The sequence below is a fragment of the Orbicella franksi genome, chromosome 2, assembly GCF_964199315.1.
Source record: "Orbicella franksi chromosome 2, jaOrbFran1.1, whole genome shotgun sequence".
Classification (NCBI taxonomy): domain Eukaryota; kingdom Metazoa; phylum Cnidaria; class Anthozoa; order Scleractinia; family Merulinidae; genus Orbicella; species Orbicella franksi.
In genome coordinates this window covers 34,513,781-34,531,008 of record NC_138146.1, presented here as the reverse complement: position 1 = coordinate 34,531,008, position 17,228 = coordinate 34,513,781, and the positions used below count along the sequence as shown (strand labels likewise).

Genomic DNA, 17,228 nt, shown 5'->3' with positions numbered 1-17,228 from the left:
GTTGCGGTGTTTGGCGGCTTTCCTAATTGTTTAGTGTTACTTGTTCACACTAAACCAAAAGGACAGTGAAAAATTATTGGAAAGGACTTTTGGAAAGTCTAGTTCACACATGCATGAAGGAAGGATCACCATTATCGTCATCGCCATCATAATGACATCATCATGGTCGTCGTCATCACCATCATCGACGTCATCATCATTACCGTCGTCGTCGTCATCATCATCATCGACGTCATCATCACCACCGTCGTCGTCATCATCATCATCGACGTCATCATCATCACCGTCGTCGTCGTCGTCATCATCATTATTACTGTTATCTTAATTTGAAAATTTCAATCAACAGTCATTATCAGTAATCGTTATTTACCTTCACGGGAAATGCAGGAAGAAAACGAACGGTAACCTTTGCTTGGCCCTGGAATTAGGCCAGTAGGTGTTAAAACGTTGTACATCTTAAAATAATAATGACACAACTTTGCTAAAATGTGGAATTGTTCTTAGCATCTTGTAAGGCCTGCTAGTCGCCTGAAACACAAACCAGATCGAGCTGGAATTTGGAATGTTGATTTTGAAGGGGAGGAAAACCGGAGAACCCAGAGAAAACCCTTAGAGCAAAGCGAAAACCAACAACAATCTCAACCCACACGTGTATGAAAGAAATATACTAAATTTGCGCTTTTTTGACATTTTATTATGCGGGGAAATGGATAGAATTTGTATCATAACACCAAGGAATGAGATCATAACATTAAGTAATGAGATTTTATGACAGTCTGAATTTTTAAAAGAATAAGAAGATTTCTATGGAAAAAGTTGTTGGAGAGCAAGGTCTTGCTCTCCAGCAACACTTTCCATACAAATCCTCTAAATTTTCCGAAAATTCAAGCTGTCGTATAAACGTACTCTTTAATGCCAGGGGCCTCAAACTTGGGCATTTTGGTATTTTCGATGCGCTCTTTCCATTTCTGGCATTCTTTAAGTTATAGCTCATAATATGAAAATGTCTCGGAAAAATTTGGTCACGTGTCCCCAGCTGTAAAGGGCCCATTGAAGCCGACACGGTGAATCTAAGGGAGGAGTTTGCCATCCGTCAGTCAATCAAATGGAATCTTTTCCCACGTGAACATAGTTTCGTTGGCAGTAGTTTCAAGATTTTTCAGACGGTTGTATTTAACATGGAGCATTTTAGGACGGGTTTCGTTGTCTTTGGCCTCGTACTCTGCATGATTTTGAAGTCAGGTAGCCAAGAAATACGAGTTGATGGCGACGATTTTGTCGCGTACAACTTAAGCTCGATGCCTTGGTTATCACGGATCAAGAAACATTCTCTTATGCTTGATTTCAAGACGGTTCATCCAAGTGGCTTGCTAGTTTATATTGGAAGTGAAATGGAACAGGCTGATTTCCTCATGCTTGATTTAGTTCGTGGAAAGCTCAGGTATGAAGTCAGTTTTACTGTAGAATTGTAAGGTTTATGTTTACTTTTGTACACTTACGGATGAACAAAAAATGTAATCCACTCACTCTATGGCTAAATCACTCTTTCCACTAGTTGAAAACAGTTCTTAATATCACTGACACAGACAACCATGGGTTATCAAAGGACGAAAAATCGCATAAATAGGGTTTTGTTGTGCAGGTTGTTCGAGCTAGCAGAATAAACAAATAATGGCATCGAATTACGATGAAGTAATATTCAGTTATTTATAGCAATTCGGAGACGATGCATTGCCCCTGCATTGCACATTAGTAAGGTAATTTTGAACGTTTTAATCTTCAAAACGTCTCTTTAATTACAATTTCAGGGCTTCACACAGCGAAACCTCTGACAAAATTACACGAGAAAGAAATTAAATGTGCCTCTGATCTTTACATGATCCTACATCTACCGATGTTATCTGAATACAATTTACGACACGCTAATTTAATAGACTAAAAAGCCTTCTTTGCGACTTTACGGCTCTTCGAAACCACGCTTATTTGTTTTGCAATTACCAGAAATGTGTATTTATTTTAGATAAGGCAGCAGTCGCTTTCAATGTTTCCAGGTTTTTTACAGTATGTTCTGTACGTCACCATCGTCTGAAACATTTTGAAAACATTTGCTTAAGTTTCAATTAAGCGGCAGCAAATAGTTGAGCAGGATTAACAATCTTTAAAACAACAAGTTGATTGGAAAGCATCTCTTTGGTTTAAAACTTATCTCGTATATTTCAATCCCTAAAGTGGTCTGTATTTAAACGAAACATCGTGGGCAACCAGGTTTTTTTCCGTTCCTGTTGCTTTGAGCATTTCCCGGTTTGAGTAGTTGGGCGGTAGTTTCAAAGTGTTTCCTTTCTTTATCATAAGTGAATCTGAAAATCATAACCTCTTTATTAAATTTACTCAGTGGTACCAGAAGTACAAAAAGCCATCTTCATTTTTCTTTCCATCTTTTACATGCAAACAAGAAGCTGCACAATTTCCTCAGGGAATGTAGGGGAGGGGGGGGGGGCATGCCCAATATCTCAGTTATGCACTCTGAGATATATTTTTTGCACCCTTTGATGAACAGTTTGGGGCTTCTAATGACAGATTTTAAGAGTGTTTCTACGCAAAACGTCCTAGTTGAAAGGGGGAGGAGTCCCCACCCCCCCCCCCCCACCCGCCATTCCATGCAAAATCTCCTAAATCCACCCATATTGAGGGGTAAGTAGGGGTGAAATGGGAACTGGTATTTGCCTATTTTTTTCACCAGGACAATGAGATTTGGGTCACTGGGACTGGAGCTGACAAAAAACGAATGGGGATGGGACTGGGATATGAGGAAAAAATGGCTGAGAAATGGAATTTATAACCCTCTCACCCTCTCCAGGACCCTAAATATTTTCTTTCAAATCTAAATTATAACCGACTATTGATGCCAACTTTGACTATAGATGCAACTTTAAAGCCTTTGAAAGAAAGACACTTGACAAAATGTTGTTGCATAATATAACTATTAAGATACCGCTAAAAAAAATCCATTTCATTAAGTGCCTTTTCTCTGGATGGGATTTGTGGTGAATTTAAGGATTAATTGTTGTGGTTAACCATACAAACTAGAAGTTATTGATTTTTTGCTGCACCATACTGTATTACAATTTCTGTCCAGGTCAAAGTTGTTTTCTTACGATTTACAAATCTTTGTCTCCATTTCTGTAGTACATATACAAATATTCTGTTGATAGTTCCACCCTAAAACACATTTTATTGGCCAGCCCTAAGGCCGTACCCTCTCCTTGAGGAAGATTTTCCTACAGTCGATACGTCCACCGGCCCCTAACTTCTTTTCCCTGAATTAGTGTATCAGTATGTGTTATCAACTCTATTAGTCCAACGCTCTAAGGCGGATCAAATGAAATAGCTCAAATGAAAAGAGAAATTATTAATGGTAACCTTGGAATACCGTTGTGGAATAAACACACCCATCAAACCGGGCCAACTGAGAAAAAGGGCTGGGTTCGCCTGATCAAAGTGCACCCGCTCCTGGAGGTGGTTCCCTTGGATCGTTCAGACCCAGCCTTTATCTCCAAATTATCCGGTCAGACCAGACCGAAACGGACGTTCCATTTGAATTTCGACCGAAATTTCCGGACTTTTTGGCAAAATAGAAAGCACCCCTGGTTTTTGCTTAATTCGCCACCGTTTTGGCTTTTGAAATTGTCGTCGACAGTTCCAGTCAATGAAATGCAGGATAAGTCTGAGATAGGATTTTTGGCGACTTGAGTGTACTAGGGAGGAAACTTGCGAGTCAGTTTGGTCACCCAACGCAACTCTCTGCGCAAGTTCAACTTGCGGCTACTTACTTGCAACTACTTGCGAGTCCGTTTGGCCAGGGCTTAAGCAACGAAGAAAAGCGGCATTTAAGTTTCCCCCTTCCCTCCCGTTGTTAAGCATACAAGATCAGCCAATGGTACTTCTACACGTCATGAATGATTATCAGTGATCAAATCAGGTATTCATTTCATTGTGCGTTTTCTCTCATTACAGAATCACTGTAAACCTGGGTGACGACCTTGCCACTGCAACAGGTGATCTTTTGCTTGACGACAACTTGGCAGATAATTACTGGCACACAGTAAAGTTGAAGCTGGTCGGGAGGCATTTGAATGTTAGCCTTCGCGGGCAAAAATACCACACTATATTGCGCAGTGAATACTCCAGGCTTGACATTAATGCAGGCTTCGTTTTCGCTGGTGGAGTTCCTGAACACACATTCAACATTCTTCAAAGATATAAGCCATCTACAAATCTCAGTGGTTGTCTTCGAGACGTGTATTTCGACAAACGGAACATATTGGCAGGCCAAACGCAGGCTGATGGAGAGGGCAGGGTGTTTGGTTCCCCGCAAAAAATTTGCCGTCATGTACATTTTGCAACGCTAAGTTTTCAGCATCAAAAAAGTTACCTTTTCCTTCCGTCGCCGACGACAGACAGACATCACTTACGTATTAATATGCGATTTCGTACTTACTTTGCAGACGGAATTTTAGCGGTGAAAGGGTTGTATCCCCATAGATATGTTGGTGTTTCCCTGGTAGAAGGAAAAATGTTTCTCCAATTTCGGCAGTCAGTGAGAGATGCGGTGATTCAGATAAGCCAAGGGGAGGGTTTGAACGATGGCGAGTGGCATGATCTCTCCGCCGTTGTCGGCAAAGCGGAGATGAAACTCAAAGTTGATCAACTACCAGAATTAAGACACGAAAATCCACTCCTGAATCAAACTAAACGTTTCCGCGAAATCTTCATCGGATCCCCCGACAGAGGCCCGAACTTCTTCGGATGTATTCACGATTTGCATGTGGATGACCGCGTCGTCGATTTAGAGCGTATACCATTTGGTTACATTCGAGGAACCGTACACAACCAGTGCAACATTTCAAGCCATTGTTTTCCAAATCCATGCTTACACGACGGTACGTGTAGCGAGGCACGGTCTGGGGTACGCGCTTTCTCGTGCAATTGCCAAAGGACATTTTACCGTGGGGCTCGCTGCGAACGACCCATTTACTTAAGAACCTGCCAGGAGTACAAGAATCTTGCCCTGGCTAAAGACGCCTACTGTAAAGTGGACCCGGACGCTGAAGGACCTGCAGGCCCCCTGAAAGTGCTTTGCAACGTGACTGATGAAAACCAGGTGGTATCGCTCATCGATCATAACAAAATTGGATCTCAGCTTGTTGTGTCTGCAGATGTTAACTACAAGGATCTAGTATACATCCATTATGTAAAATATCAAGATGACCTCGAAGGGATCAAGGCTTTGATAGCACAGAGCGACCAATGTCGTCAGTTTGTGAGCTTCAAGTGTTTTGAGACTAAACTTATGCGTGCACCTGGGTTTCCTGTTCTTTGGGGAGGAGGGGCAGCGGTGAAAACAATAACTGACCACTGGCCAGGTGCGCCGGCGAGTAGTAACAAGTGCGCATGCGGAGTAAACGGAACGTGCGCAGATCCCAGACTGTCTTGCAACTGCGACATTGGGGACAAGACATGGAGAGAAGATAAAGGTAGGTTCCTTTCCCGCTAAAGATGAACATTACACAATTAGACTAGGAAACTCAAGTGAGAGAATTGTTAACAAGGACCGGCAAAGAAGAAGGCGAAGAAGGCGTAGAAGGCGAAGCCAATAATACATAGAAAACTTGTTTAGAATACACAGCAAAGAATAAAAATCAGAAACTTACAGACTATGGCATTTAAGCCATGAAAAGAAAAACAAAAGTCAATCTACCTTTGAAAGCCAATGTACATTTGACCATGGCGATTTTGCGGCGAATAAAAAGCAATGGGAGAATCAATCAGATGCATGGATTGCAAAATAATACGATGTGTGTCTGCTACTTACAGAATAATTTTGTTAAGCGTCTTTTTGTAAAGGAAACGTTTGGAATTCTCTTTCTAATAGAATGCTTCCAATTGGTTTTCTCTTAACGTAGGCTCCGAAGAGTGTTTATCTCCGCTAACACGTTCTGGTGACGAGAATGACATGGCACGTGTCTAGCTTCCCCTTGTAGCTCCTTGTCTCTTCCCAATCCCCTCTACCTTATAGGACTCTCTTAACATTTAGTAATTTGTGCTCTATTTCTTTAAGGGTACGTTACAGACAAGGCCCACCTACCGGTAACTCTTCTGCAGTTTCCTTCGTCCGCCGCTCGATCGTATTTTACCGTTGGACCTCTAGAATGCTATGGTTCACTAAATAACAACAGTGAGTTGACGGACGAGATGGAACTCGAGGCCGCGCGCTTCTTCAATTCCTTGTGCCGGGTTGTGAATCCGACGACAACTGAACCCCTTCCCAGTACTTCTACTCCTGATTACACTGAGCGTGAGGTTAGGACAACTCGGAAAATTACAACGCCGGTGATCACCACGAACTATGACAAACCGGTTACCATGGGTACTAAATTATCCTTAACCGGTAAAGTCGCTGACGAGGTGTCGACATCACAGCCAACTCTTACAGATTTCAATACCCCTTCAGGTAATCCTAATGAAGTGACCTTGCCACTGAGTGAAGGTAACATAGGCCAGGAATCCTCTTCCACCACTTCCAGCTCTGCTGTGATTTCGTCAAGCGTGGCCCCTTCTGGCACACTGGTACTGAACAACTCGCAAACTCCAGGTGATTCCAACAATGGTTTGAATTCTTTTGGCCAGGATGAATCCACTGGCGTACAAAACTCTTACGTGATATCTTGGCAACTCGCGATGGCCTGGGCACTGTTGATTGTATTGTTTGTCATGGTTGTCCTGGGCGTTGGCTATGTTATTAAGAAACGAAGGGGCCGTCTTGAATGCGGCAATCTATTTGGAGTGAAGAAGAAGAAGAAACAGCGGATTTTGGCGGAAACGTACGGTTTTCCTGAGGTGAGGCTGCGTTCCCGCTCTGGTGAGTTGGATTTGTCAGACGTCCGTCGCTCCATCGAGGCTGGTAGTTACAACGTGAGGTCAGGAACGATTGCTTATGGGGAGTCGTTTTACATGTAAAAGAACTCGTGGGCTACATTGAGGTAAGGAGCGTTTGTTTAGTTAAGCATTTCATTGCAATCGAGATCCATTGTCAGCAATACTTTGTTATAGATTTAGCAAAAGTATGAAAGAGCTGTTTCCAATATCTTCTAAACGCTTGTAAACTATGCCCTTTTTCCAGAGGAAAACAGATAAAGCATTTCTGCACTGAGATGACGTCCAATTTATGGTTCATCCAAATTAATATTTCGTTTAATACTTTTGCTAGTAAGATTATTAAAGCAATTCAATAACATTCGTTGATCAAATCGTTTTAATTTGCTTGAATTATTTAAAAAGGGAGAGGTGTTAATGCCTACGGTTTGTAAGGAGTAAGCCAATGGAAATATACCGCGTCGCCTCGCAATCACAGTCAATTTTTTAAAGTAATCTTTTGGTTTTCTTTTTTCATTACAGTTACTTAACAAATTATTGGTTGATGTTGGATTTGAAACATAATTAACGTTATATATCTTCAGGATCAGAGAAATGTTAAGCGTTATCATTTGTAACAAACTGTTGCACGTGAGAGATTTTTTTATACGTTCTTTTTTAAGCGATGTTCTCTAAGTAAGTATTTTGCTAGCTTTGCCCTATTTCTAACAGAGACTTGCCTGGTAATGTAAGTGCATGAGGTCTTAAGATTGTTAATAATATTGTAAAAACGTGGTTCTTATGCGACCATATAAAGGTGTAAAATAAGGTGCACTTTATATTCAGTTTATTTATGTTAGTGTTATATTTTTCTTCATTGGTGCTTCCGATAAACAAAATAAAAATGAGAACAGTTATTTGCCTGTTACACCACAGGACCGTGTCACGTTTCGTTGGTATTAAATAACTGATTGCCATTTATTTATAATGTGTAATGTTAGGCGACGCCCACTATTAGTGGTAACGTTCGGTGTCGTTTTCAAGAAGAAAGTTACGTATAAATTGTCGCGTCGGCGATCGCGAGAACTGGGACGAGGCAAGCAGAAACGGGTAGAATTGAAGGCGTCTTTAGTGTTATGTTTTAACACTGGTTTTTCATTTTCATGGAATTGAAACAAGACACATTTCGTTTGAAAGGTTTTTCACCATTTCTCGTTTTCAAACCAACCTGGAAGACGATTTGAAAAGTGCCCATTTATTCTTTGGAGCAAATTAAAGTAATTACTTAATTATATTGAACAGCGCTCGTATGAGGCATTGCTAGACGTCCTTCGAAATACGTAGTCTTGGTTTGGCTACAGGAGACTTGCAGTGAGCCTTCTATATCTACGAATTCAGAAGCCAAGTAAATACGATGGTAAGCAACATGGACGTAATAGAGGAACACCTCCTGGGAAGACTTCAAGAAAAAATTTAAAATACCTCTTTATAAATTAAGGCATTCCAAACGGCTCTGAATGAAACTGTCTCCCCAGCTATAACCTCTTCGAAATCAGAAGTTCATATAATCTAAGTATTTATTAAATGGAAGAAGAACGTTTAGCGGACACTTTCTAATCAGGGTGTCAGTGTAATGATATTTCTAAAAGCTAAGGTCTTATCAATCAAAAGACCATGCAGTGGTCCAGTTGATTCAGTACAGTTTTTTTTTCCTTTTCAAAGTTTGATTTTTAACCCAACATGAGACTAACAAACACAAGTCTCTTTACTCTGCTTTACTGCACGAGAAACTCTCTAAGCAGGATATATGCACTCAGGAACACAGTCAGTAGTTACTTAAGTGTTTACTTCATCGTACCTGTGTACATTAGTACGGTATTACGGTCACCTCGTTCGTTACAACCCCTTTTGTTTGTCCCGGCGAAACTCTCATACATGCGGCCACCTCGTCACTACGGCCTCATTGTGCTAACGGCTACATTCTGAAATTCCAACCTGTATAATCCTTTATAATTTTATCCAATTAGTACGGCCACTCAAACCGAATACGCAATCAAATTGACCAAACAAAGCAAATATATATTTTGAAAAAATATTGAAAAATACTCTCTTTTATTCAAAGCGCCTGTAACATGTCATACCATTTGATGTTGCGCTGTATAGCTCGACCGAATACTGTGCCATTTCATCCAGGGCTGACTCATTTGACCTCACGCTGACCTGTTTCGCTCGATTCTGTGCCTCTTCATGTAAGATGCTCGGCTATTCCATCGTACCCTGTATCAATTTTTATTATGCTCTGCCATTTCATGTATCGCTGTCCCATTTGACATAACTCTAGCTCCGTTATAAAGACGCTGTGCTGCTCCGAATAAGGGAGCTTAAGCAAACCACGACGACGACGGCAGCGAGAACGTTAAAAAACAAAAGCGCAAGCCGGAGATTTAATAATGAACAGAACAATAGCTGTGCACGTGCATTGCAAATCTTTCTACATATCTTTGCCGTCCTGTGCAAAACAAGGACGTGAAATGACTAAGTTTTGGGTAGTCTGGAGAAAGCGAACGACCACGCGAACGCCTGATTTTTCGTTTTTCCATTTGGAATTGAACGCTGTCGTTGCATATTTAGCCTGAGCACGTTTTAAGAGCCACTGGAGTACTGAACAGAACTAGACTGGCAAAATATAAATTCATTTTTGACTAGGCGTCGTCCTCGGCATCGCCGTAGTCGTTGCTTAAGCTCCTTAATTCTCTCCTCCCCATCCTTAACTAGAGAGTCCTCTGAACTTGCCGTGAAGAATTGTCTTAAGATACAGTATTTCCACAGATGAATATCAAGAGATACAAAAAGAGGCGTATAAAATTCTAAAATGCTTCATAATACGTTTTTGGTCCAGAGCTGGATGGTATTCAGTCATTTTTTTTTAAAATCTCGATGTTTGCGATGTCACGGACAATATCTCCGCCTGGGTTTCTTGCCTCGAGATGGTAAAGGTTGCTCCATTAGTTCGCTGAATATAGCGCCATAATCCGAGCTTTTCCTCGACTTATCAGAATGCCCAATTCTAGAAAAGCATCCTGGAAATTATACCAAAAAAATACCAAAACCCCTAGCTTAAGACTTTCTTCGTTGGGACACGTGTTTAACTGTCTACATCCTCTTCATCAAGTGTCCAAAAAGGACACTGTAAAATAGAAGCTGTGAACAGTCTCACCACCTAACATCATCAACGGTTGCCATATTATTACAAATGAAAGAACAATTTTTGATATTTGGTTCCAGTTTTGGTAACTATTACTCGACGACTCAAAAGAAGTAGAGTGCATTTAGAGTGGTCGTACCTGGAAGTCGGCGAAACTTTATACACGATTTAAGAGTAAAAGTAGTTATAAAAAATTTATTCATCAAGGCCCAGGGGCGGGGGAGAACACTCTGCGACGCCTGGCACTTTTTGTGTATCTGAATCATCCAACAAAAAATGACGTCACATCCGGTGAAAAAGAGCGCTGAGCGGCAAAATCAAATTTGAACATGGCATAATCGTTCTCTCAGTAAGTAAAATGGCAATATTTTGCAATCGGCCGGATATTTTTAACGTTTTATTTGGCCATGATAAACAAAATTTTGTCTTCTTCCTCGTCATATCAGTTTGTTTGAAGGACAGGGTAATTATTTATTCAAAAACACGCTGTTTTGAAGGCGTGTTTTTTACGAAATGTCGCCATTTCTTCCTCGCTGAATTCCACAGGAGTCATCGTTTGTGTGGAAATAATGAATTCTAGGTAAGTTGCACTCAATTCAAATATCCTATTCTCTTCGGTAGGCATCACACTAAGAAAAATGCACAATGACAGGTTTCTAGACATGGGGGAACCTTATTAACAGAAGCGCATTTTTTTAAAATTTACTGTTGCCAAACACTCGAGAGTACTTGAGTGCTGTTAATCGTATCACTGCAAGAACAGACCCACACACATAACGCGCTTTGCAGAACTTTCTTGCCGATCGACATTAACACAAACTCGTGTGTTTGCTCATGACTCAAACTGATGCCATAAAATATGTTACGATTGGTTAAGAACCTTTAACAAGATATGTTTTCCCTGAGCAATCCCTTAATTGATAAACGCTTCGTTACAGGCAGGCCGTGAACCCCTTAAAAAAAAGCAAGAGGATTAGCTTTAACGGCGATTAAGTAATTTGGACATGTCGTGGTTTTTTCTCATTTCATTTCTCATTTTTCCGTTTCAACGGTGTTAGACGTCAGCAGTGCTAAGTTCCAATACCCCCCCCCCCCCACCTTTAATTTCTTCAAACCCTCTCATTTGCCCTATTTGCAGACCAAGTTCCTCGTCTATTAATCCCTGTCATATTGGCAACCCATTTTGAAAGGTTACTAAAAAATTGTGCATTATATTTCAGTGTGCTTTCTCTTTGTAATCTTACATCATGATATTTCAATCCCTGAGGAAATGAGAGAACACTAGCAATACTGACAATTTTCAGTAATTCATCACTTTGAATATGCCATCTAAACAAATTGTTCGTAAACAGTAGTGAAATTTCATGCCCCTACACCTAGCCATAAAAGGAAGTCTGGGAACAGGCAATAGCAACAGTGACACTGCCAGGCTGGTGAATTTTACAAGCTAATGAACTCATGTCTAACAATGATGAGTGATGATGAAGCATGGTGCAGTGAAACTGAAGAATCAGACTGTGAGTGACATTGATAGAGTCAGTGTCGTGAGAGTGATGCTAGTGTCTGTGAACTTGGACCAGATCAGCAAAGAAAAGGTTTTGTACTAGAAATTGACGGAGAGCAACAAGTTTGTGCTAAAAAACTGAAGTCTTAAAGCCAGCATCTACTTACAGTACTTGTCAAGAGTTCCTGACTTGCGTATGTGGGAAGGCTCTCTGTAATGACCTATATGGGGAGGCTCAGCTCACGATGAGTACCTTTTTCAGGTTTCAGGTATAAAATTAATGATAGGGATTTCACAAGTTGAGGTGTATGAAAGGGTAGGAAAATCTGTCATTTAGGGATTCCATTCTCATGGTTCTAAAATGTTGTTGAAAAGCTCTCATTTACTCTCCTCAGCCAGAATGAAGAGATTCTATAATATTATTTATTAACTTCTTTCCAAGGGAATAGAAAAGGGATGCTGTATTCTTAAATAGGTTTGTTAAAGGGGTACATTTACCCTTTTGCAATGTAAGGTCGACAGAAGAGGTGCTATTTTTATCAAAATGGTACAAATGTATACAAAAGGGTAAGGGGTAATGGACCTTGAAATAAGGCCTTTCCATTTAAAACTTTGTAGAATACCCCTTCCCCTCCCCCCTCCCAGCTTGTGAAACAAAGATGTTCAAATTATTGTTTTGTGAAAAAAGGCAATTATTAAAAAAACAAAACAGTGCCAAGAGATTAAGTGATTGTCAATGCAAGTTTCCATTTGTATTTGGAATTAAAATGGGTATAACATGATCCTCAAGTATACTATGCAGCTTCACAGAGAGGCCCAAACTGATAATGAAAACATATGTTTTAACACTTAAAATTCTATTTTTGCCCCTTCCCTTGTACCTTGTGATCTTTGTAGGGAAATTCTGAAAACGTCCCCACCCCCCAACCCCCCCCAAAAAATTCAAATTTTATATACAAATCTCTTTTTTATCTTGAAAATGGTCTCAGAGACAACAAAACATTTTTATGGCTAGCTAAACTACTTATTAGGAAAATAAAAATGTTAAAGGAAAAAATGATCAGGAAGAAACAACAACAAATTTAAAACTTTTTTTTTTTCAGAAGAGCTACTACTTGTATATTTTTTTAACTTACATGTAGGTCAACATAATTTGTTTTCACAATGTACCACAAAAGAAAACACCACAGAAAGGAGAACTTTAGTTGTGGCATCTGAGCTACATTTTAAAATGGAAACATTTCCCATAAAAAATTTCCAAATTATATTCTTACCAGTACAACAACATACCAACTATATTTTGCAGAGAAGTGTACTTAATTAATAAAATTGATGTAGTGAAATTTTCTATTTAATTTTTGTACACCTGATCTTACAGAGTGCAACCTTTGGTTTAACTGGTTCACTTTACCGTTAAGGAATAATTAAATAAATCACACCAGAGTGGCTTTGTATCTTTATTATAATTCTCATTATCAGTAGAGAAATCACACTTGTACACTGGTCCAATGATCAATACTCTTACGTGTATGTTAAACATGGGAAAGTAGGTTGCACCATCTAAATCATAGCATTGCATGCCTGTGTGGGGTGTATATGCCAGGAGGTAACCACCTAAGAAAAGACAAACATAAATTATGTCATTGTTTCAATGACTCACCCTAAGTGGGTATTATGCTCATTACCACCTTAATAAACAAGATATATTAAAGTATAATTTTTACCTCCGCTTTAAAATTTTCAAACCTACATTTTCTTTTCACTTTCAGAGAGGTTCTTAAATTCACAAGCACACCACCCACCCCCTCAGCCCTGATTCCTACTCTCCCATAGCCAGGATCCCATTTCAACCCTCCAATAAATCAGTAATTTTTTTTCTAATTTTGGTCTGACTTAGATTCATCTCCACTCAGCCATGAAAGCAATGGTGGTAGATTTCTGTATATTTGTTGGTCTAGTTCACTATTGTCCTCAGATTCCCACCTCCCTTTCGACAGAATTAAATTCTGTTAAAAAATAAACTACAGGAGTTTAATCAAATTAATGCAGAGGAAAACATTGAACCAGAAAATTACTATAATTTTGGTATGAACGATACCAAAGTATAACACATAATTAATATCACATCTTTTCTATTGTAATTTAAGACAGTGCAACTACTAATAGATTGACCACAAAAACCTGAAAACATGACTTTAGAAACACAGGTAAGTGAGAATATTGCCAGTTTTGCTTTTGCCACCAACCACTCCGCTTTTAAAAAAAATACATGGAAGATAATGACAAAGCAATAACAAAACCAGCCAACCAACCTCTGGCAATTCAATAAACACACCAAATTCCCCTCCAAAATTCTCTTCAACACCTTACAGTACATGTAAATGTCAGCAGCATAAATTCAATTCAATGATTTGGCATGCTACTATCATCAAAGTTTTACTCCTTGATTCAGAATTTTTAGGAGTATCAAATAGAATTCCACTACAGATTACAAATGCTGTTTACCTTTGCAAATATCTGCATTAACTCTGGAGATATTTAAGTTTAAAATGTGTAAAATATATGCAAATGAGAGGACTAATAATGTCATACACCAAACCCAATATTACATCAAGTGCAGACCATATATACAGCAGAGATCATTGAAACTTGATAGTCTTATAGTTCTACAGGCAACACACTAATATGGCTATAAAAATATGTTCCCAATTGGCAACTCAATCTTTTCCAGTCCCCTCTAACCCAATTTCAATAATGCAGTGATTTTCAGCTTGAAAAACATTAATCAAGGCCATGAGGTGGCCAGAAAGCCTAGAATATCAGGGAAGGTCTGAAATGCAGTCTGGTGCCATGGTAATAAAACTGTTAAGCTCATATTATGTAGCACATCTGCAAATTGCATCATAATAGCACTGTCCCCACTGGAGCCCATGGTTCAGTAGTTTACTTGGACAATAAATTTCATAACTTTCCTGGGGGATTGGATGATCTAAATGGTATGTGGGAGACTGCCAGAATATTTGCAAGAATGTATGACTATCTCTTCACAGGTATTCATAAATAAATAAATAAATAAATAAATAAATAAATAAATAAATAAATAAATAAATAGACACTTACACTACTAACATGATTGAGTTTGGAAAATATATATATTTTTAGTTTATGATATTTTGAAAAATTCCCCTCTCCCACCTAACATGCTGATCTTCTTTAATTTGGTACTTGAAATTGATAACAATGTTGCACAGTCTTCACATCAGATAATGGGTCTGTACATATTATTTATGTATTTATTAAACAGAGATCTCCCCACCCCATCCCTATGGAAATTCCAATTTTTATTAATACTTTTCTTTAAAAAGACCCTCCCCATCCCTGGAATTTCCAATAATCTCCTTGGGGTGGGTATGGACATTTTCTAGAACCATACAATAAAACAAATAAACAAACTTTAAGATAGACTGTTAAAGTATAAGTCAGTGGGACATATATACATTGATCAACTTATAACAACATGACTGATCATTGCAACGTACTATACACAACTTAAGCAAAGGTGAAATTATAGCCTGAAAAAAAAATTAGGTGTGAACTGGATTCTAACCCATGACCTCTGTGATACCGGTGCGATAACTTAATTAATTTAAGTTCTATGCTACAACATACCAAACTGCTAATTTATTATGAAGTGACACAGCTAAAGGAGAGTTGTCAAGAAATCAACTTTTTTGTGAATTCTAAGATCAATATGAGTCTTCTAAATTTAAGATTATTATACCTAACAAAAGACATACAGTAGGGCACTGCACTGTGTGCTCTCTCTACACACTCTTCCAGGCAGGATAGTAATACATATACATGTACTTTTTTTTTTTGTTTGGAATATACTGTTACTGCATGGTCAAACAAGAGGTACTAGTTGCTGCTGAGTAGTCTTAAAATAAGTGAACTAAGTGTGACGAAATATAATGTATATTAAATCTGCACCACTTCAGTACAATTTAAGACCAAATTTTAATCAGCCGCAAAAAAAAATTGTTAGCACCTGATATTACATGTACTTTGTGAAGGCTTCTGGAGGGGTTATACTTTTATAAAGTACCTGGCAGCAAGTACTATTTTGATTTACTAAAGCAAGACTGTAGTAACTGCTAAGAAAATGTGTTTGGTACATCCCAGAAAAATTGGGTGGGGGTCAGTGTGGCCCTCTTCACAAAAGTTAAACCCTTAACCTATTTATGACCATAATCTGTGATTTTCCCTACCCCATTTATGACTGTTGCGACTGCTACAGTTGCCCTAAACATAAGTTTTGAAGGACTTTTGTTGATGGTCTTATCAATAATGACGAAAATTGAGGTAGCTTATTCTAAAAAAACATGACAAATTAAAGACTAGAGGGCAAAAGCCTTACCCTAGAGTATTTATGACCAAAACAGCTGAATAACCATACCCTTTGGGGCTGCACATAGCTATATATAGGACATAGAGGAGAGTTCCCCCTCCCCCCCCTTCCGCTGGAGCAGGAATCAAAATATTATAATTGCCTTGATGACATAATAAAGATAAAATCTCACAATAATCAAGAGTTACACATATGCATGGGACTTCACTAACAAAATGATGCCTGTTGCTTGCTTTAAATTGTATATAATTACTCCTACGATGTGCCAGAATTCTGTTAATCTGGTCACCAACAGGTCACAAAAATCTGATACACTTGATAACGTTGCCTCAGGGGGAGGGTTATCTCGGGTACCCGAGACCATATAAATGGGACCTGTGTTGCCTCAAAGAACACCCCCACGATTTTCAAAGGGGAAGGTCCATAAACAGGACCTTAACTTAGGGCAGTTTCAACGGCAGATTCCCTCTGATGGCTTGGATTTGAATAATTGATTTAATTACTTTTAAAGAGGACTAGAACTTAAAAATCTTGCTCGAATTTCGATCCAGCGAGGCATAAGCTTCCATGCCGTGAATCAAGTTTTTACTGGGCGTTTTAAAAGCACTCACCAAAGAGAAAGAGACTGATGACCCCAAACTACCAACACATATGTACTGTATCTTACTGAAAACAACAATCTTCAACGAGAGATGTGGGAATGTGGGATACTGACCTTCAGCATGCGATCCAGCTTGTCTCTTCTACCAATACACGTGAGCCAAGAGCAACAAAAGCTCTGGTGACAGCGACTTTCGGAGCTAAACGGCTTCTGTTAATTATGTTCCCGTAGCACACAGTGCAAACTATGGCCAGCAATACTTCATCCAGGTTGTTGTTAACAGTATAGGCTATTGCACTTATTGTTATCACTAAATCACGAACAACTAGAACCAAAAGTCGGAACAACACCAGTCTTGCAAATGTGTAAAATTCACCAGACGATGACGGAAGGCTCTCCGTTATTTTGCTTCAAAACAATAATAAACTTTTCTCTTTTCCCGAAATTTTTGCTTAAAAAGTCGAAGTAATGTGTCTGCAACATCCCTCCATACTCAATATAAAATGAAACGAAACTGATGGTTTACAAATACAGGGAAATCGTGAGTAATCGAAACGCCATTTTCTCGCTTTGTGAAACGAGCCGCTGAGCGCAGTTT

The 17,228-nt window shown here is 39.1% G+C and overlaps 1 protein-coding gene across 1 annotated transcript; it reads left to right on the top strand.

Moving 5' to 3' along the window:
- Positions 1 to 394: 394 nt before the first annotated feature.
- LOC145479513 (contactin-associated protein-like 2) lies at positions 395 to 7,615 on the top strand. Its single transcript, XM_081457897.1, has 4 exons — positions 395 to 1,441; positions 4,015 to 5,534; positions 6,119 to 7,040; positions 7,456 to 7,615. Exons 1-3 carry the CDS (start codon positions 1,179 to 1,181, stop codon positions 7,015 to 7,017), a joined length of 2,682 nt encoding a protein of 893 aa, XP_081314023.1. The 5' UTR covers positions 395 to 1,178; the 3' UTR covers positions 7,018 to 7,040; positions 7,456 to 7,615.
- Positions 7,616 to 17,228: the final 9,613 nt, after the last annotated feature.